The sequence below is a fragment of the Lampetra fluviatilis genome, chromosome 54, assembly GCF_964198595.1.
Source record: "Lampetra fluviatilis chromosome 54, kcLamFluv1.1, whole genome shotgun sequence".
Classification (NCBI taxonomy): domain Eukaryota; kingdom Metazoa; phylum Chordata; class Hyperoartia; order Petromyzontiformes; family Petromyzontidae; genus Lampetra; species Lampetra fluviatilis.
This window is the reverse complement of record NC_136328.1, coordinates 121,570-144,534: the sequence shown is the minus strand read 5'-3', so window position 1 is coordinate 144,534 and position 22,965 is coordinate 121,570. Positions and strand designations below refer to the sequence as shown.

Below are 22,965 nucleotides of genomic sequence, written 5' to 3'. Positions count from 1 at the left end.
CGTCTTGATAAGAGAGGATTTCTGAGCTGGGTGATGATGCGAATCTGCATTCAGATAGGCATCAGTGTGCGTTTGCTTTCTGTAAACGCTGTGTGTTATTTTACCATTTAGGCCATGCCCAAGTAAAATATCCAGGAACGGGAGTGTGTTATTCACCTCCATTTCCATGGTGAACTGAAGTGATGTCACGAGCCGATTATGATAATAAAATTAAAGATTTATTAGAGGAAAGTACCTACATTAAAATTAAACGAGATCCAACTAATACTCTGGAACGTAAGACTACTGCAATCATTGCAAATTCATTAATCCCAAAAAATGAGCAATTCCTAATTAAGCCAAGGGCTTCCAAACCACCTAGACTGTATGGGCTACCAAAGATCCATAAAATCGGCATCCCTTTACGACCCATAGTCAGTACAATTGGCTCTGCCACATATAAATTAGCAAAATATGTAACTAAACAAATACAGTGTATGTGGCAGATGCTATATTGGACAGACAGGGCGTAACGTTAGTGTAAGACTAAAAGAACACCAGAGAAATATTAAACTATCGCAAACACAACTGTCGGCAGTGGCAGAACATGCTTGCCAACAGGGACACTCAATTGATTTTGACAACGTTGAAGTGTTGTGTAAAACTAGTTACAACTGGCAAAGACTAATTAGAGAATCCATTGAGATTGAGAGAAACAGAAATAATTTTAATCACTCAGACAGCTACAGGCTTAGTGCGGCCTGGAAGCGTATTATTAAATAAGATGCATTACAATTCCTTATAAGGGAAACAAGCACTAACTGATTATTAATGTAGCATAATCACAATAGAACACATTCCAAATGATTACTAATCGACAACTCGCATCGTAACAATAGCCTTATTACTAATCAAGTATATAATTACAATAACCCCCCCCTCAAATCTTTGCACCTGATGAGTTAATGAGTTAATGATGACGTCACCCTGCTGCTGCTCTATATAAGAACGGGAGACACAGCAGAGCCTCACCATTCTGGCGAATTGCCCGATGATGCTGGATGCAATTACCAGCGAAACGTCGTACTCAAATTGTAAATGTTGTGGTTTCACGCTTCAACACACCGGTGGGCTAAAGCAGTGAACTATTTGTCTTTTGTCAACGTGACACTTTTTTACTGATTGGCCGTGTCGGGTGGTGGAGGGTTACGACACATTTATAAATAACGCGATCTAAACCCAAAAATCGTTGATTATGAACAATATTAAATAGCACTCAAAACACAAACCTGCCAGTGATTTCCCAACTAAAGCTGCACGTACCGATGCAAGAAGCTTCTCGATGAAGAAACCGGCCATAATGAACAGATTAGACACTGCAAAGACACAAAACAGACCCGATTTAGCAAGCTCTCTGATGAGCAGACATGTGGCGAAGTCAAGCATGGGAATTTGGGGCTGTGACATGGCCTAAAGAGTGCGCGTTTGCTGCATGTTACAGAGGTTCACATTTGAATCTGGCAGGCCGCCCTGGATACTACCGCGGGCGTATAATCGCATAACAGGTGTCGTCTGCTTCAAAGTGTATGCTAACGATCCTCTGATGTGATTTGAAAAGAGATGGCCATTGTGTGTCGATGCCATAGTCCAAATTAAAAAACTTACAATGATTTATGCAGTTCGGATAACACGCAACATTGCTCTCTGATCGTGAAACTATTGCAGACTTTGTCTGTGAAACATATCACTTTAATGACATTCTTGCACGATAAGGACGGAAAAAACCAAATGTGTATTACGATTGCACTTGTTTACCCAATATATTGTCAATGCCAGTGATTGGACTGTGGTCTGAAAGTCACCGTAAACGTTAACACAATCAGTTAAGATCACGTTTACGGTGACTTTCAGACCACAGTCCACTCACTGGCATTGACTATATATCCTTTGTATTTTCCGCAGGGAATGGAGTCTTTGCTCCATTGCAAGTCTCTTGTCACCACTCTCCCATTGACATATTTCATTGCTTCCTCTTAGTACCTTTCACGCGACGGTCAATGGTATAGTGCAGGGGTCGGCAACCAAAATAACAAGAAGAGCCATTTCTTTCCAATTCGGTACAAAATTCAGTATTTCAAGAGCCGCAATGCATCTGAGTACATACTGTACATACGTACATATCGTCAAGAAGCAGCCCGTAAAGAGCCGCATGCGGCTCCGGAGCCGTAGGTTGCCGACCCCTGGTATAGTGTATAGCAGATTGTATAATCATAAATAGTATAAAAGTGTAATGTTTAATATAATGTATAAGGTAATATATAGTATCGTAATTGTATAGTGAATATACAGCAGTGTGGTATACAGTAGGGTGGGTAGAATAATACATAGTGTAATATTACAATGTATAGTCTAAGGTATAGGGTGGTGTATAGTAATGCAGTATATTATTTAATGTTGGGTTTGTGTATGGCAGTATATAGTACGGGGTAGATCCGTGTAATGTATGGAAAAAGTTTAGCTGGAGGCATATTATATTTTTTGCGACGTAGAATTGTAATGTATGACTTACTGTTAGTAGCTCAGCTTATTGGAGAGTATATTTAGTATATTGATGATGTTGATGTAGTTTAAATTTTAGTTTTTTACGTGGTGGTTTGGCTGCTGCAGCTCCTTACTATTAAAATTCCTTCCCTTTATTACTGCTAACCCTACCTCCTCCCTTTGTTGCTGCTAATCCTACATAATGCACGGGCATATGACTTTGAGAACCCCCCCTCCTCCTACGCATTCCACAAGTAGTGACTAATCCCATATCTGCATTTTCAATAAATATGCTAAATTCCTCTGTTGATATGCAAATTCCTTTGTCAAGGCGCCCTTCCTCCCCTAACCCAGCTGAAATATACGCTGCCAAGCCTGGTGGTGTTCATTCAGACGCTGTCTTTCCAACAGACCAGTTCTTCACCTGAGGACGGCTGCTTGCGTCGTGGCCGAAACGTCGTGAGAATTGTATTTTATAATGTTTTATTTTGATTATTTTATTATTTCCCTTCTACGTGACTTTACCGAAAGAACCAAGAAGATGAATCCCTGCAGTCACGAAAGCTTTAAATCGAAAAGCTTATGTACTATTACTGTACAGCAGGTGGGGGGGATAGTGGAGGGGGGGATAGGAGTGGCCCAGCCCCAGCCTGCCAAGGTGCTACCTCGGCCAGCTGGGCAATCTAGGCGAGGCCGGGGGCTCTATACGGGACTAGGCGTCAATATATACTAATGTAGTGACATTGCGGGATGTCACTGTGTAATGCTGGCCCTAGAGAGGCACGGCGTGCGGTGTATTGATATCGCGGACATCACTAGGATGTGGGTGCAGAACCGGCCAAAGAGGGGCTCGGTGAGCGCTGATCGATTGCGCTGGATGGCACCACGCTTTCGTGCAGTGCAGTGCCGGCCCCTACAGGATAGGGTGTGGGAGTACCGGCCATGGAAATGGGGTTACTAAGGGACGTGGCACTCTGGTTGACCCCAGAGGACACGTGACCGGTTAAGTCTACAAAGGGGCCCCAAGTGGGGGCTCGGGGTGGTCACGTGGTCGAGGTCGAGATCCTGCTCGAGGATTCTGGAAGGTGGGCGTGGCCAAGGGTGGAGCCAGCCACGCCACAGAGACTATAAGCCAGGTCCCCCGGAGGGACCGGCATTGTTCATCCTGAAGAAACCTTCGTCTACGTTCTACCGAGTCTCCAACACGTGGACCTGGACCCAAGCTGTGGTCCGGTCTGTTGTCGCTAGTTACGGTGTAATTAGTGTAGTTAGCCTGGTGGTCACCACCATAGGTTGTTATTCTGTTAAGGGGCAGTTACCCCGTGTGTTGGTGTTAATACATGTGTTGCCTCCAAAAGTATGTATGAGACTCGGTTGAACTCACTATTATAGAGTCAGTATATACAACTATGGAGTGGGTAGAAACTACTGTAGAGTAGGTAGATACTACTGTAGAGATCCTTCATCTTGGTTCTTTCGGTAAAGTCACGTAGAATGGAAATAATAAAATAATAAAAATAAAACATAATAAAATAATTCTCACGGAGACAGAGTCGATGTGTGTGTGTGTGTCGATGTGTGTGTCGATGTGTGTGTGTGGGTCGATGTGTATGTAAGTCTATGTGTGTTTGTGCGTCAATGCCTGTGTGTAAGTCCATGTGTGTGTGCAAGTCGATGTCTGTGTGTGTAAGTCCATGTGTGTGTGTGTGTGTAGGTCGACGTGTGTGTGAGTCTATGTATGTGTGTGAGTCGATGTATGTGTGTAAGTCAATGTGTGTGTGCAAGTCCATGTGTTTGTGTGTAAGTCGATGTCCGTGTGTGTGAGTCCATATGTGTGTGTGTGTATGTAAGTCGATGTTTGTGTGTGTCTTTTTCGCCCGGCCAACGCCGGGTACTTCCCACTCGTATCCAATAAGCGGTGAATGCGCTCCCGCTAGGCCACGTCACAAGAAATAAAATTACTCTAAATATAAGAGCACGCACTGATGACGACCGGACAGACAGTGTGGCACCGAGTGGGTGGTAGCGCTTACCGATGACCAGGCAAGTGGCAGGCCAGCTGTACGGATCACTCAGAAACAGCGAAACGATCTGAATTGGGTCAACGAGTATTCCATATCTGTGCACACACACACGCACAAACACGTGCATTTATGCTGGGGAAGTACACCTTTTAATGCAGGCATGACACCAGGCAGTGGCCTCGTCAATAATGCTTGGGTTCAGATGCCAATTGCCACCGATAGGCTGGCCAAGGGCCAGAGTACAGAAAGTTCTTGCAAAATTTGTCATAAGTCTGGCAGGCTGCAATTGTAATAAGATCTGAAATGTCGTAAGAGAGACCGGATCAAAATTCGAAGGAAATTTAGCGGTGTGCTCATGAGATAGCAATGCTGTAAATGGCTGTGGTTGCCAGGGGTGAGGTCATTGCTCTCACTGCATCAGCCAATCAGCGTCCAAGCAGGCAACACCCATGCAACAAGGCCACCAAGAAGTCATTGCTCTGTAATTCAGTCTGTGGCTGAGGCAAGTAAATTTATGTTATGCACGTTGATTATGTTAGTTATTAATGTTATGAATATGTATTTTGCCAATAATTATGTTATTAATTTTTAGCTAACTTTTTTTTAGGAGTTCTGACCACCCCTAAGATATATCCTAACTTACGTTGTTTGATTTCCTTAACTTCCTCATTCAAACAGAATCACGACAAGCTCTACCTTTAACCCAACTTACACTATTTTGAGAAATGCGCAAGTCGTTCTGTACTCAGGCCCCAAGTATTAAACCTGAGTGCTTGGGACATCAGCACAGGATGCGGCCTACCCACAATGCCACTGTCCTATACATACAAATTACGGGGCTGGCAGTCAACTCAACAACTATAATTTCCCGTACAAACTCCAAATATCACATATACACACATGCACAAGAACAATGATGCTGTCTCTTAGTGATGTGTGCAATTTCCAAATTTAAATGCTCATCATGCTCCATATTCCATACCGCTGCCTAAACATCATTAATTATTGCCCTCTCTTAAGCCAGATAAGAACCGTTAGTAAGCTGGGAAGTCCAATGTTACATATGTTCTGCTGATGAAAACGAGTCTTGAGACTCAGAGGCTTTCCTGGGCATACAAGCGTTAATCAAATGTTTATAATAATAAAACAGTAACTTGCACTACTAGCATGTGGGCCTGGACCCAAGCCCAGAGAATCCCCCTCTTGTAAATAACCTCGCACAATGGGCAGTGTCCACTTCACAGCAGGCAGCAGCGCTCCTGTAAGGCTCCACCACAAGTAACATGGGGGCAGACACGGGAATTCAATACCAACACGTAGGTGCAGTTGGGAGGGCAAAACTATTCATACTGATCGGGGCAGTGACACAGCCCAGCCATAGCATGCTTGCCACTTGTTACAGAGATTCAGGATTCAAATCCAGCAAGTCGTCCTGGCTATTACTGCGGGTGTGTTAACCATAAAAAACTACTACTAATAATAATGACGACAATTTAAATAGTGTCGTAACATGACAAGCCATCTTCTTGGTTCTTTCGGTAAAGTCACGTAGAAGGAAAATAATAAAAATAAAACATAATAAAATAATTCTCACGACGTTTCGGCCACAACGCAAGACTCTGCCTTCTCGACAGACATGTTCTCCACCTGAAGACGGCTGCTTGCGTTGTGGCCGAAACGTCGTGAAAATTATTTTATTATGTTTTATTTGTATTATTTTATTCTTTTCCTTCTACGTGACTTTACCGAAAGAACCAAGAAGATGAATCCCTGCAGTCACGAAAGCTTTAAATGACAAGCCATGACAAGAGTGAAACCGGCAGGCCGCCCTGGTTATTACTGCAGGTGTAGTAACCAGGGCAGGTGTAGTATTGTAATGCTAAAGATCCTGTGATGACATTCGAAGTGAACAGGCCATTGTGTGCTGGCATCACGGTCCAAAATTGAACAATTACCCGCAAATTACTCTATTAAGCTAAAAACGAAATTATTTTTTTATTTTAACGAGCTTTACAGCTCTTTTTCACAAGTGACCTGACCACAAATGATAGCCAACATAGCAACATTGCCCCCACCTGGTAGCAATCCAATGCCCGCTTGCATGTCAGGTACCAAGTCACCTTGTGTCCACATAGAAACAGCTGCCACTGGGGATGCCCTTTAAAAAATCGGTTGCGATGAGATGTAAACGCAAATGTGAAGTGTTCTGAGATGTCCCGGTGTAAAGGGCGCTCTGTCAAAAAAAAACATTACCATTACAGGTGTGTCTCGCTTAACGAGCGTTCTATTTACGAGAAGTCGCTATAACGAGTTATTTGAAATTAGCCTAATTTGTTCACAAAATTAGTAAATGTTCACGTAACGAGCGGAGACGATCAATCAAATGCGTCCCGTGATGGCAGGGGGCGCACCACTGCCCGCCGTTGTTTGTTTATGAGGCTCCTGTGCTTATGATTCGGGAAGGAGTGGGTGACGGGTGGGGGCCTTGTGGTGTCAGTGTAATGGGTTGGTGGATGGTGGGGTGGGTGTAGGGAGCGGTGGCGCAACGGATAGCACGCGGCGCTACGAATCCGGCTATTAGAGTTTTGTTCCCGCTCACGTCCAACACCAGTGACGATAATCTGAAATGTTCCTGGGTCTCCCCTAGGATCACCTTGACTCAAATAAGTAGCTGATGCAGAGTGTAACATGCCACTTGGCGACAAATATGGCCGGGCGTGGTACTGGCCACCCACCACTTGTGTGTCATTCCAGCCTTCAAAGGTGCTCGCTAACAACACTTGGCCCAAAAGTCTGTTAAGACTACATCGGGGTTTATTTTTATTTGGTGGGGGGAGGAATGTGTGTATGTATGAGATGGAGAGAGTGAGATAGCATGAGAGGGCTGTGTGATTGAGTGGAGAGAAAATGTGTGTGCGAGTGATTTCAAATGTATCTGTTTCACATTAAAAGAGTTGGTCAAGAGTGCAAAATGTTGCGTCTGAAACGTATCTCAAATTTGTATATGGGAGTCAATGGGAAAATGATGATCGTTTATCGAGTGTTCGCTTACCACTCCTTAAGTGAGACACACCTGTACTGTTATTATTATTACAGTTTTCCTGAGCTGAAAAGTCTTACTTCATGAGGTTCTCTAGGAAGAGACGGGCGTTTCCCAGCACCTGGGAGGGTGGGCACAGGGGGTTCTCGTGAGTCGCAAGCGGCTCAAGTGAGACATAACCGGAGAAGTTCTCACAACCTCAGAGAGACGTGAAAACAACACGCGCATAACAATAACAATAATATTGCAATCCTGCTACGACCAGAACATGCATGAGCAGTTATCAGGAATAATGCAGATAATGTTCATCATTTGGCCCAGATAAACTGTAATAAGAATTGCTTTGTTTATGATGGTTAATATTTAGTTTTAATCTTATTGGCACATCATTAAATGACTTTACAGGTGACAATTAAGTTGTTTTGCTGTGTCAGGTGCTGGAGGTATCTTATCGACACAGATTTGATCATTACTTGGCCCAAACAAAAAATCTATCGTAGGCTACGAGAACCTCCGCGTTAACAACGGGCCTTCTGAGACTTGAGCAGAAATCGCATGAGGGCCAAGCCACCATGCTGTCGCCCACATCACACATCTATAATCATCACACATGCACACACACGCCCATACCAGCATGATGACACACCAGTTGATGATGCCTCTATAGTTGCTGAAACCACTGGAGGAGCTCAGGAGTGAGTCCTGCACTCGGTGGCATCTACAGTGCAAGGTGAATGAAGAACACGGAAGGGGCAGAGGGTAGAGCGAGGTGGGAAAGAGATATTATTATCTATGATCGTGTCCGCGAGCACAAGTCAGATCTGAAACAAGGCAAAACTGATTCTTCCGCCATTGCCGATCATTGCTACAACGCTGTGGGCTCTCTTGAAATTGTCTTTTCCGAAACCAAGGTGCTCTGCAAACCTCCTGGCTACCATCAAAGGTTTGTACACGAAGCCATCCAAATATACAAACACAAACATAATTTTAACCGTGATGATGGGTACAAACTTAGTAATCATTGGAAAGATGTTATTAACCATGCAAAAAAGATTTAACTACACATATTTGGACCATCTTATTTGACAGGCACCATTCTTCAATTACCGTATAGTTTCTTCTTCTTTTTTCACACACTGGTTTTCCTACTTTAAGTTTTACCATACATATTTGGCAAATCTAGAATTAATCCCAGCAACGTAACAAAAGTGCTGTTTCATCTACATAACAAAGGCTCAGTCCCATTACCAGCAGCCGCACCTTTACATCACCCGCACCTTAACAACTCTTAGAACCTCCCAGTTCAACCATTCTACACAACAAAGACTCATTCCTGGCAGCGTTTTCAGCCGCACCACCTCTACATAACAAAAGGCTCAGTCCCATTTACACGCACCTTTACATCAGCCGCACCTAGTTTACACAACAAAGGCTCATTCCTAATAGCGTGCTTCAGCCGAACCTCACAATAAGTATAACCCGTAAAAACAAAGTTTTTCACTATAAATCCTTTATATGCGTGGCAGCGAACTTAATATAAAGGATTTAAAAATATATTCGCCTGTGGAGGACGCGGGGATCGATACCGCGACCTTTGGCATGGGAAGCGAGGGCGCTACCAACTGCGCTACTCCGCCACGGCCTGTGGAGGGGTTACGCTCTGGGCTCTTACACTGTTACGTTCAGCCAAAGCCATGAATGAGTTCTATTTGAATATATGTAAAATAAATATTTTTTGCCTAAAAAGTGTAAAATTTTGGGAATTTTTTTTTCACGAACATTAATTGTCTCGCACAACGAGTCTGTGTAGAAAATGTCAGCTCGATTGGATCACGGGAAGTGGGTTAAAAAACGACCGAAAGATTTGCACGGTCGTAAGCAAGCACGCAAGCACGCAAGCACGCAAGCACGCAAGCAAGCAAGCACGCAAGCACGCAAGCACGCAAGCAAGCGAACTTAATATAAAGGATTTAAAAATAATATTCAGGGCCCACCTTGGCTCCTCCCAACCTCAACCAGTATATATACAAGGACTGTTTTCTTGGAATTTCTCTTACTTGATACAGCTATCGTGCTGTGACGGTTCCACCTGAAGACGGAAGCTTGTGTTGCCTCCGAAACGTCGTGATTTTAATTTTATTTTTATTAATTTAAATTTTTTATCTGTGACTTTACCGAAAACACCAAAGAATATGAATCCTTGCAGTCACGAAAGCTTCAAATCTAGAATTATTATCATTGCCCTTGTTTACCCAGGAAACCTTCACCGAGTCTCAAGACTATTTCAGGAGAGTTCTGTCAAGTGTTTTTAGTCGGGGATGATGTTGCTATGTGTCATCACAATTGAGTAATTTGCAGACTTTTCCAGTATTGCAATGTTTGGCAAATAACAGTTACATTGCATGTGTGTTCATTTGAAAGAAACTGGAGAACCTGGAGGAAACCCATGCAGAACAGAGGGAGAATATACCAACTCTACACAGAAAAGTGCCCGAGGCAGAAGCTGAACCCAGGCCCTTCTTACCTTGAGGCACTACTGCCCATATGACAAGCTTTGTCTCCGGATCAATGCTGCTGTTCTGGCTTCAGGCAAGTCCACATCTTCAGGCAGCGCACTATTTATACGAGACCTCATAGGGCCGGCTATGTGTCAAGCGTGGCCCTCCTCTGCCACACAGCAATGGCATACGTCACCACCCCCCTTGCCAGCTATTGCCCACCCCATCAAAGGTGCAGGCTTACTCTCCCCTTGACAACCGCAACAGTGTTTGTAGAGACCCTAAATATGCTGACCCATGCCCAGTAACCTCCAGCCAGCTGCCCCACCGCAGCCGCCACCCACCTCGTTCACTCCCACCCCTCTTGTGCAACCTCAACAGCTGTTGCCACTCGTGCATTCCCAGCCGCATTCCAGCATGGGCACCCACACACGCGGTGCTCGTGCAGGGTTCATCCACACGCAGGGCAGGGTTCGTGTTTCTCGCGTCCGTGACTGCGGATGCGTCTGTCTGTATTCGTATCATTGCACACTGGTGCCGTTTTGTGTGCACATACAGCCACTAGCCACCAAACTGACAACACATTCCACCGACTACACAAGAGATATATGCAATGAGAAATGTATAAAAGTGATGGAGATGTAGAATAAGAGATGAGACACAAGAGACAGAGGTGAAGTGAATTGAAGAGAGACGCAGATGAGACAGAGGTATCGATATTAGGGAATAGTCAACGCAAGACAACGGTTTGAAAGATGTATCCAGATAAGACCAAAGAGAGTATAAGGGATGCATTTTGATGTGATAGAAGGAAGATGGAAGAGGATGCATCAGAACCAGATATTCTAGGACAGGGGTTGGCAACCTGCGGCTCCGGAGCCGCATGCGGCTCTTTTGAACCTTGACCGCGGCTCCGGGGCGGATGCTAGCGAGGGGAGGAGGCGCACTGTGACACCTGCTCTGGCGTTGCCGCTGCTGACAGGTCGCCGCTCCGCTCCACACTGCCCGCCCGGTGACAGGCAATAACGTTGCCGTTGCTTTGTCACATGTTTGGAAGAAGTAAAAACCTTCCTGGGCAGCAAAGAGCTCACCTTTGCTGAGCTGGAACAGCCAGAGTGGCTGGAAAAATTACATTTTATGGTAGACATGACAGCACATCTAAACACGCTAAATACAACCCTTCAGGGGAAAGGAGGCACAGCCCTGCACATGCTGGAGGAGGTTTTGGCATTCGAGCGCAAGTTGACAGTGTTTGTCAAAGATTTACAGAGAGGTACACTGTCTCACTTTCCCTCTTTGAGAGAGTTCAAACAAAGTCATGATACGATAAATTTGGAATATTTCAAGTCTGCAATCACCACAATGCAAAGTTCGTTTGGGAAACGATTCTGTGAGTTCAGAGAGGAAAAAACGACATTATCCTTCCCTGTCACTCCCCTGGCGATCGATCCATCCCTATTGAATATGACTGCATTTGCAGGTGTAAGTCAACCTGATCTTGAGATGGAACTGGCCGATATAGCCGACAAAGATATATGGGTGTCCAAGTTCAAATGCTTGACCGCTACTCTTGAGGATGTTGCCCGTCAGAAGGCCATTCTGGCTCAGAATCATAAATGGAGTGATATTGAAAACCTTCCCAAACAGGACAAACTTGTATTCGAAACATGGAATGCCATCCCCAACACTTATATAAACATGAAAAAGTATGCATTAGGAGTCCTGTCGATCTTCGGCTCCACATATGTATGTGAGCAGGTCTTCTCCAACATGAACTATATTAAAAACAAACATCGATCACGCCTCACAGATGACAGCTTGCAAGCCTGTGTGAAAATGAAGGTGACGTCTTACAGCCCTGATGTGCAGACACTGTGCACTGAGGTTCAGGAGCAAAAATCCCATTAACCAGGTAATTTAGCTATTAATTTGCAAAAATATATTTTACATTGTTAAGTGAAAAAGTCCTTTTTTTATTCAGATTGACAGCTGACTGCACGATCCTATATATATAGCAATAAGGTAAGAAACAATATATGCAGTGTTATATTTGTTTTAAATGTTGCAATGGTTTTGCGGCTCCCAGTTTATTTTTTCCTTCGGAAACGGGTCCAAGTGGCTCTTTATGTCTTAAAGGTTGCAGACCCCTGTTCTAGGAGATATATTCAGATACAATAGAAAAGACTTGTAATATGCAACACTGCATGACACTACTACATTGCACCACCACGCAACAATGTGCCATGGAACGACACTGAGGCTGAGTGGCGCAGTGGTTAACACCTGTGCCTCAGAACAGAAGGACCTGGGTTTCATTCCCAACTCGGGCCCCTATCGGGGTGGAGTTTGAATGTTCTCCCCTTGTTTTGCATGGCTTTCCTCCGGGTTCTTCACTTTCTTCGCATAGGAAAAAAAAGTATAAAACAACAAGCTTATCAATGCACACACTTTTATTTGCATTCAAAAGTTAGAAATATTTGTTGACCCCGGAAAAAATTAGATCTGCTCAATAAAAGTGGGTGGCCTGCATAATGAAAATTCAACGTATCAAAAGAAAGCCACCAACTTTTATGTGTGCATTGAACAGCTTGTTGTTTTATATCTATTGTGTTATACTTGTCGCCCTCGCTGTAACAGTCGACCCGGCGCCACAAGTGGCGATGTGAGCGCCTCTTTCATTGGTTACGGGCTGGCCAGCAACAGCCGTCGTCATTGGACGATACGAGCGCCTCTTTCATTGGTCACAGGCTGGCCAGCAACAGCCGTCGTCATTGGACGCGAGATCTTTGCCGCCGTAGGTGGGCGCGACCATTCGTGATTCCAAAAATGGGGGGGTACAATGTACGATTATGAATTATTAAAATGTAGTTGTAGTTTTTAATGATTCAAATGTAGTAGTTGGACCGGTAATTATATATTGATTTGTCTGTGTAGAAAATTTCAGCTCGTTAGGCTGCGTAGATCAAGATATTAAGCGTCAAAGATTCCAAAAAATATAAACCGACAACATGGCAAGTTCAACAAAGTGTGTAAATACCAGAGGTGGGACAAAGTCATTGTTATGCAAGTCCAAGTCGAGTCGCAAGTCATCAAATTCATGACTCGAGTCTGACTCGAGTCCAAGTCACATGACTCGAGTCCACATCTCATAGGTGGGACAAAGTCATTGTTATGCAAGTCCAAGTCGAGTCGCAAGTCATCAAATTCATGACTCGAGTCTGACTCGAGTCCAAGTCACATGACTCGAGTCCACACCTCTGGTAAATACAATAAAAATGGTATTAGCCAAACATCCCTAAGTTTAAAACTTACCTGCCAATTACTCAATTGGGATTACACACAGCAACATCATCACCTCCTTTTGAAAAAAACCTGGCACGACCCCGCTGAAAGTCTGGACTGGGTTAGGCTTTCATGTGTAAACATGTGAGAATCATTATGACATGTACTCCAGTTAGCCCAGTACACTGCAGCCCCACACTCCTCCGCTTCCATACCCTCCTGTGGTTCTCCATGCGGAGTTCATAGACCACAGGGGCACTGTATTAGGTTCAACCAATAGCAGAAAATCCTGTTCTGATGCAACAGCACTCATAATACATCCCGCCCAACCAAACCCAATTAACCCTTCCATTTAAATTCTGCAATCAAAGCCAGATCCTTGGTCTTGGCTCAACTACATTACACTCCGCAGCCACGTCAATACCGTGTGAATTGAAAACACGCGTGGCCTAATGAAGGCATGTGGACATACAAATGGTCCAGGCCGCATTACTTGCAGTAACATTGTTAAAATCTTTGTTTTGAGTCACCACTAACTGCATGAAACACAATGGTAAAGACCAGTTAGCGGTCTGCCACACATGGAGACGTCTCCATCAATAAGCATAACTATTTCACCTTTTAAACTAATACACGAAGGGAGTTGCCACAGGGGTGTAAGATGCCCCACACAGTTTCTCATCCCATAAATGGTACTGAACTGAAACACAGAAGGCAGGATGTCACAGTGGGGACACTCATGCCTCGCAACAAGAATTCATGGGTTCGATTCCCAACTCGGACACCTTTCCGTGTGGAGGTTGTATATTCTCCATCTGTTCTGTACATATTCTACAGTTTCCTCCCTTTTATTAAAAAAAACCCTCAAGAGTGCAACTGGGATTTAGCGAAAACATCCCAATTTGAGATTACGCATTGCAGCTAAATCTTGGCAGGCCCCTCCTGAAAGAGTTGAGACTTTCTGGGTAGCAACAGGAATAGAACACTTAATTCACACACGAGTGTTCTGGTCAGTGGCGGCTCCTGCAAAATCTCTCAGGGGGGGCAAATGTCTGGATGATTGATAAGGATAAGGTCCACCCATGCAATGAATAAATTAACAGCTTAAGCATGTAAAGGCAACTTCACTTCTTTAATATTAATAAAAAATAAAGTGACTCTTACAATACATCTTGTTTGTTTCTATACTCACTATTAAAACAAACCACTCAAGTTTCTTTTATTAAAGATTCCACTAGGTGGCGACAAATTATATTGTTGGATGAAACGTGCTTACGTATGATGACGTAAGCACGTATGATGATGTAAGCACGTTAGGGCGAGCCCTCCCGGAAGCCATAGAGAATGCATTGCAGCGCCCCCGTTCGAAAAAAAACATCTTTGAATGTAAGTCTATGGGGCCACTCGGGGCGATTCTCAGCCGGAGTGAAATCGCCCAAAAAGAGGCGGTACTCCACAGAACGTGACATGACGCTGATTGGACTATATCCAGAGGCACAGTGACGGCTAGCGTGACTCTGTGGTTGAATGACATTGGTGGTGCGTCGCCCAATCGCCCTAATGAAGAAACCGCCCCTGGTTCTGGTAGGTGTTTGTTTACGCGTTTACTTCTTGTATAGACTTGGCCTGCATGGCAGCTCACCTCACATTGCTACTTTAAGCGGTTTTACCAGCAAACTAAATAGTCGGCCTAAAGGGAAGCTAAGCAGTTAGAGCCTGTTTAGTGATTGCAAGGGGATTTGTCTGGAATACCAGGTGTAGGTTTGGTGCTGGAGGTTTGGTGCTGGAGGTGGCCAGGAAATGGCAGTACAGAAATAGATTCCTTAATCATTCTGTGCGACGCTTTGAGTGCCAACCCTCATCGGTGCGGGTTTTCTCCAGTTCCTCCCACATGCAAACTATCAATAATGGAATTAGCCAAATATCACAATGCAGTGTACTCATTAAAACGTTCCATGGATGATTGGCATGGATATTTTATTTATTTATTACCATGCTGAGATCAGACAAGATAGTTTGTCTTTGCATTGCAAGGCAGTGCTAGTTTTATCGCAGAACATCTTGACACAAGTATACATGTTAAGTTTGTTTATGAAAAGGTAAAATATTTTAATAGATTACCTTTTTACAGGATATAGCAGAATGTCAAAGACCAACATTATGCCTTACAATGAACGTTAAAATAAATTACATATTTGTATATAGAACATACAGAGTTTTCCATTAATATTTTACTGTTTACTGTGGCATCATGAAAAAAAATACTATTAGTACTTTTCCTGCCATTGGTCTCATCTGGGAGCCATATCAGGTAAATATTTAGTGACCTCTCAAATAAAAACCGTTTGACCTCGAGACGCGAAACTTGGGGAAATCGTATATCTCTATGGCAACGACGTTCCTGCCAAATTGAATCAAACTTCAGACCTTTGGTTGATGGTGACTTATCGACTCAATCCTGTCAGCTGGTGATGGGTTAATGACAAAACGAATGGCATAAACTACACAGCCAAAGCCAAAATGGACCAGAGTACTGGCTATGAAAACCTACCAAGTTAACAAACAACAACATATGACTTCATCGCAAAAAGACAGCCAGAATAAAACCGTGCCAGGTTGCAGCAGGATGCCGAGTGCAGCCGTTGAGATCAGCACGACACGAGAACCGCCTGCAATGTGGCAAGAGCAGCGACACAGCCGATACAGATGTAGTCTCATGCAGAGACACAACTCTCTACGCTCATACCATGTTCAGATAAATAAATGAACAAAGAAATTAAGTTTGTGGAAATGTAACTCTTATCATTTAACCCTTGTCTCCAGTCTCCAATAAAAGGAATATTCATGAATCCTAAGCCGTTATGAATAAAATCTATACGTTAAAGCAAATCAAAGGTAGGCTTTGTGCTTTTGGATTTAAAATATATTTTTGGATGAAGCCATGTAATGATCTGACCAAATCTGTGTTGTTAAGACCCTCCACCACCTGACACAGAACAATAACTGAATTGTTACTTAAACGAGTGTCAAACCGGTGAGCTGAAGAACAATCCTTACAATCCTCAACCAAACAACAACCCAGGAAGTCCTGGATTTGTATTCTGACTTCCTGGATCTTGTCCACATGTTTGTCGTCGTCTCCAATATAACCTCGCGAATCCAATGAAACCTACATTTGGTGAGCGAGCTGAAACAATAACAATAGGTGCATTAAGCGCTTGCACACCGTGGCAAATCCTTTGGCTGTGTCAGGTGGCTAAGAGTACTCAAAGTGGCGACAGAGGTGCCATGGTGGCAAGATGTTAACTACCTCACCTGGTATACGGAGGTCGTGATTTCGATCCCGACCCTGACGCCCGTATATTTAGAGTTTGCATGTTCTCCAAGTGGTCGTGTGGATTTTTGTCCGAGTCCTCCGGTTCTTCCCTCCACATTTAGAAACATGCGTTTAGAGTATTTGGCTGCAAGAAATGTCCACGTAATAAGCCACTTCGTTGAGCTATCATTTGTGGCCAGGTCACTTCTGAAAATAGCTATATAGCCCAGTGGGCCTTACCTGGGAAAATAAACATAGTTTAGTTTTTAGTACTATCAACACAGATGTATTTTCAAGTAGTGGGGAGTCATATGGCGAGTGTAACTCGCTCGTTCACACAAAGTCAATGATGCCATTTCCGCGGTCTCTCGGTGACTTTCTAAAAGCCTCATTGCTACAGTGTGCACTGGCTGCTGCAAGCAGACGCTTTCAGCTGTGCTATGACATCACTCACCAGACCACACAACTGTGAGCCACCACCACGGTCCAAATTCCAAATCTCCCGGGATTACGAAACGCATTCGTTTCAGGTGCGGAAGGGTGGCAGTGCAGTGGTTAACACTCGTGCCTCCCAGCAAGAAGGGTGAGGGTTCGATTTACAACTCGGGCATCTTTGTGTGTGTAGTTTGTATCTTCTCATCCTGTTCTGCATGGGTTTCCCTCCAGGTCAAATGGTTTCCTTCCATAGCTGAAAAAATACAATGTCACTGGTTTTCTCTGGGTGCTCTGGTTTTCTTCCACATAGAAACACTCATTAATTAGCTTATAATTATTTATAATAGAGGACCACAGAGCTTGGGCAATTGTTTGCACTGGCTCACTGCATCACTGCTGCTGTTTTCCCGCTTGTGTGTGGTTCCTTCTCGTGCCACCGAGTCATCCTCTCTCTTTGCAAGTGGACGAATACCATTCGGCGGCGCGTTACAAGTTGACATCATGATTATGAACGAAGGGGCTTGTTGCTGTGATGCACAAGTGCTGCCACTGAGCCACCCTGCTGCTGCACAGCTAAGAACAGTGTAAGAGCCTTCCAAGTGGGGACACTATGATCGGTGCTGTTGGGCAGAGGTGGTGTGCAGGAGGCAAGCGGCAGGCCTATAAGCAGAAGTTATCCTCTTAGTGCTCACTAGACGTTTAACATCAAAGTCACCATCATAATCACGCTTCTTCATACATTTCGTCAAGGAGAACCACACGATGTGCTAGGACTATTTCTCAGGAGGGTCCTGTTACAGTGTGTTATTTGTTTTATTTTAGCCCCAATTAATCTGTTTATGCAAGTGGGAGGAAACCAGAGCACCCAGAGAAAACCCACGTGTGAGAGGGGGCAACAGTTATATCCCCGTACAGACGGAAACAGATGGCGATTAGTCAACTTGCTGCACCACCGTCTCCTGGCGAGCCAGCGAATGACACTTCCGAAACACCAACGTGAAGGGGTTGTCACGATCTTTGCGATCCACCAATTCTCGCTGCTGCCTCTCCAGCACTGGATGACAACCAAGCTCGTGATATACAGCATCGAATTGCTTGCGTGGAGCATTACAGTTAAACGATAATCGAAAAACCGGTAACCGTTGTCAGAATAATTGATTTTGAAAGTCACGAACTTGGAATCGTCTTCGGTTGGAATTACGAATGAACGCACCGATTGGCGTGGTCAATTGTACAAACATCTACCTGTTCATAAACGTGCCTATAGGAGGAAAACAAGTATTTCCCATTACTTGGTAATGTGAAATAAAACTGATGTTTACAACTCTGGTGGCCATGGCGAGACTGGGGGGTGCGGGAGTTTGGCGTCACTGGCCCGGGACGACCTCCTGACCTTCATTTACGCACAAATCTGGTCTCCTCGTGCCGTGGGCCTCACCACGTGTCTCACGAAACCAATGGTGCTATTGGTGACCATTCCACATTGCCATGGCAGAAACCAATTTGATCCACAGGTGGAAAACTTTCTATTTGCCAGAGTTGCTTCTCACCTTTCACCTACTCCGCGCCCACACCATGTGGAAGCTCAGCAGGCTGACGCCTGCTGACCGCTCGCTGCAGGCTGGGAATAATGCCACGTGAAGGTGTGCGACTACGAGGAGGCCAGGAGATGGCAGTAACAGCTCTGGACTCTTGAATCAACCGGTGCTTCGCTCCGAGCGCCACCCCTTCTTCGTATCGCATGGGTTCCCTCTGTGGGCAGGCGCTGCTGCCCAAGGACACAGCCCCGCACCCTGCCCCGCTGCGTCCACCCTCCCCCGGGTGAGCGCCACTTACTTCAGACTGCCGCCGCCGCCCTCCTCCTGGTTGTTGTCCCGGAGTCCGCGCGGCGCTTCTCCCGCCGGACTCGCGCCGGGGCCGCTCGAGCTGGCGCAGCGCCTCCTGGCGCCGCGAGCTCGCGGAGGGGGCGCGCCGTCGCCCTCCGTCGCCTTGGGTTTGTCGGGGGTGGACGAGCCCTTCATTGTCCTCCCCCTGCTCCTCCTCGCTTCAGCGGTAACGAACAACTCCTGGCACCTAGAGGCACAAGTCAAGCGCGGCGAGAGCGCGATAAAGGAGCCAAGTTGCCTCAACCCTCAACCACCACCAACTTGCTGACTGCTGCTGCCTCGTAGGCGCCGCACTTCCCCCCCTCACGTCTCTCAACCCTCGAAGCCCCGCCCCTCACACCCAGGCCCCGCCCCTCACACTCAGGCCCCGCCCCTCACACGCAAGCCCCGCCCCTCACGCTCAGGCCCCGCCCCCTCCCACTCAAGCCCCGCCCCTCACACTCAGGCCCCGCCCCTCACACTCAGGCCCGGCCTGAGTGTGAGTATAAAAGTGTAATGTTTAATATAATGTATAAGGTAATATATAGTATCGTAATTGTATAGTGAATATACAGCAGTGTGGTATACAGTAGGGTGGGTAGCATAATACATAGTGTAATATTACAATGTATAGTCTAAGCCTCTGTATAGTAATACAATATATAATTTAATGTTGGGTTTGTCTATGGCAGTATATAGTACGGGGTAGACCCGTGTGATGTAAGAGGAAAAAGTTTAGCTGGAGGCATATTATATTTTTTGCGACATAGAATTGTAATGTATGACTTACTGTTAGTAGCTCAGCTTATTGGAGAGTATATTTAGTATATTGATGATACTGATTTAGTTTATATTTTAGTTTTTTACGTGGTGGTTTAACTGCTGCAGCTCCATACTAATCCTGCATAATGCACGGGCATAATATGACTTTGAAAGCCCCCGCCTACCTCCTACGCATTCCACAAGTAGTGACTAATCCCATATCTGCATTTCCCATAAATATGCTAAATTCCTCTTGATATGCAAATTCCTTTGTCAAGGCGCTCTTCCCCCTCCAACCCAGCTTAAATATACGCTGCCAAGCATGGTGGTGTTCATTCAGACACTGTCTTTCCGACAGACCTGTTCTTCACCTGAGGACGGCTGCTTGCGTTATGGCCGAAACATCGTGAGAATAATTTTATTATGTTTTATTTTTATTATTTTATTATTTCCCTTCTACGTGACTTTACCGAAAGAACCAAGAAGATAACTAACAACTCTCAACTACAAATTAACATTTTATAAACAAAGCGGTTATCAACATGACTAATGTTGGGGCCGCTGGTCCCCGAAGTCCCTCCCTACTCCGTGCCTATGGCAGGGGCTCCGCCGTGCGCCGACCCCTCGCTGCTCTGCGAGCAGCTGCTGCCGTCGCTGGGCTCATCGCCCGACGGCTCCCCTCCCTGGTCCGTCCCTCCGCGAGCTCGTGTGAGAGGCATAGCTCGCCGCACGCCCTCGTTCACCTGCAGACGCTGCGTTGTCTCTCCACGGATCACGCGTTATTAAACGGGGGTCAGGGGTCGGAGGGCGAACGACGCTGCCCTCACACTGCGCGAGTCCTGGCGGCGACAGACGGAGCGGGGGCCTGCGGACGCACCGACCCCTTCCCCCCACACTACGAGCGCACACACCTGCACACACGCGACACCCACTCGTGCGCTGCTCTACGCAGCGCTCACTCACGTGGCGAACCACTGTGTACACACGCGCACCCACACGTTCCCACTGCTCGACAAGATCACGCGAGGCCACGCTTCGCTATTAATGATTTATTATTCGCTACCTGGTAACTAATGTTGAATCAGTGAGTCGACGAGGCTGGCCTATTCCACTAAACCTGTACCTATTCCTTATCTATCGGCTATTATCCTACTTCACCTTCTTACTCCCTGTTAGATGCCCACGGCGGTTCGTTGATCCCGTACTCGCAGCGTGCCTCGATGCGTCTCACGGACGTTCGGGTCGCTGGACTGGAGAGCGTCCTGTCGCCTGGCGCTGGAGAGAAGAGCGTGATTTCCCCCTTTGCGCTCCCTATTTATCCTCCCTACCTCAAAGGGAATGTGGCTCTGAACAATAGGCTCGCGACCCTCTGGCACACGCACGGCGGTTCCGGGCGCTTTTGATATGCTACTTAATGCTCAACCTGCGCGGCGCAAATTCCAATCAATCCGCTTTTGATATGCTAATTAATGCTCAACCTGCGCGGCGCAAATTCCAATCAATCCCTTTCTCACGCAGGCCCCCCCATTATTGCAGTTCATGCGGCGGCGTCCGTCACAAAGGCTCGCCGTGGGAATCTGTGCACGGGCTCCCCGCGCGCCTCCCCTCTCCCGATCTATTCATACCTTCAGCTCAATCATTTACCCTCCCCAACAATTGTGCCTGCGCGCTCAAGCGCAACTATCCCAACCTTCCGTGACTATGCGCAAGAGCCCCTGCGGTCCTGCTACTCATGCTGTCCCGTCCTTCCCCTGCTGGCCTCGGGGGCGGTCATCCAATTCCCTGATCGCCGGAAACCGTGAGAGTTAATCCCGATAAGGGTTTCTTGGATAAAAACCGGTCGATCAGGTGTCCTCCCCTTCCTGCTCTATGGGGGGGGGGGGATGCGTGCGGGTGTGTTCATGTGAGGTGAGGTGAGGGGGACGTGGGGTCGGCTCCGTCGCTTGGTGGTGGCGAGGCTGCAGATGGGGCGCCTGCCGAACGGCTTCATGGCGGCGGCTTCACACCTGACACCATCGCAATCATTGGAGACTTGGTTCATCAAGGACTGAATACTGAGGTACCCCCCCTGGTGAGACACTGCTTAACCAATACATACTTCACCTGGAATGGAACTTTCTACAAGCAAACTGAGGGCACCCCAATGGGCTCCCCCCTATCTCCAGTTGTAGCCAACATCTTCATGGAGAAATTTGAGAGTGACGCCATCCAGACTGCCACTCTACACCCGACCTTATGGAAGAGGTACGTAGACGACACTTTTGTCATCTGGCCACATGGCCGGCCTGCTCTAGACCAATTTCTTGACCACATCAATTCCATACACCCAGCCATCAGATTCACCATGGAAGTCGAAAAAGATGGCAAGCTACCCTTTTGGATGTCTTAATTAAAAGGAGACCTGATGGTTCAATGAGCCATTCTGTCTACAGAAAAGCCACCCATACGGATGCCTACGTAAAACCGGATTCCTACCACCATCCATCCCAGAAGAACTCCCTCATCAAGACTCTATACCATAGAGCCCAATGCATCTCCGACCAGGAACACATTGCCAGTGAACTCAAACACGTACGCAAAGCTCTTAAGGCTAATGGTTACTCCGACTACACAATCCGTAAAGCCATCACTCCAACCATCAAGAAGGATCCTGTTGAGGAGCCTTTCAAATCCATCACCTTACCCTACATTGCTGGGGTCACAAAAAAGATCTCCAAAATCCTGATTAAACACAAGATTCAGGTCCGATTCAACACAGTACGTAAAATCCGTGATCTGGTCCCGTCTGTAAAAAACGTGGTTCCAGACATACAGTACCCTGGCGTCTACAAACTAAGTTGCCTCTGTGGTAGCAGTTACATTGGAGAAACCAAACGACATGTCTCGGACCGCATCCGCGAACATAAAGCGGACCTGAAACACGGTAGGACGAACACCTCAGCCGTGGCAGATCACTGTTACAATTCAGTGGGCTCACATGACATTGACTTCTCCAAGACAGAGGTTCTCTGCAAGCCATCTGGCTACCATGAGAGATTCGTTCATGAGGCGATCCACATATACAAACACAGAGACAATTTCAACCGAGAAGATGGATTCTGGCTCAGCAATCATTGGAAGGACGTAATACACCATTTCGGATCTTAACTGATTGTTGTTCACGTTTACGGCGACTTTCAGTCCGCAATCCACTCACAGGCATTAACTGTGTATCTTGTGTTCT

General features: G+C 46.0%; 1 protein-coding gene across 1 annotated transcript in view; it reads right to left on the bottom strand.

Annotated features, from left to right (window-relative positions):
• DGAT1 (diacylglycerol O-acyltransferase 1) overlaps window positions 1-19,319 on the bottom strand; it is a 43,265-nt gene extending 23,946 nt beyond the window's left edge. The window contains exons 1-5 of the mRNA XM_078879467.1: window positions 18,952-19,319; window positions 8,215-8,302; window positions 7,665-7,705; window positions 4,554-4,639; window positions 1,303-1,355 (exon numbers count right to left, since the gene is read on the bottom strand). Of these exons, the coding sequence (XP_078735593.1) occupies window positions 1,303-1,355; window positions 4,554-4,639; window positions 7,665-7,705; window positions 8,215-8,302; window positions 18,952-19,136 (453 nt within the window). The 5' untranslated portion in view covers window positions 19,137-19,319. The remainder of the gene's footprint in view (window positions 1-1,302; window positions 1,356-4,553; window positions 4,640-7,664; window positions 7,706-8,214; window positions 8,303-18,951) is intronic.
• Window positions 19,320-22,965: the final 3,646 nt, after the last annotated feature.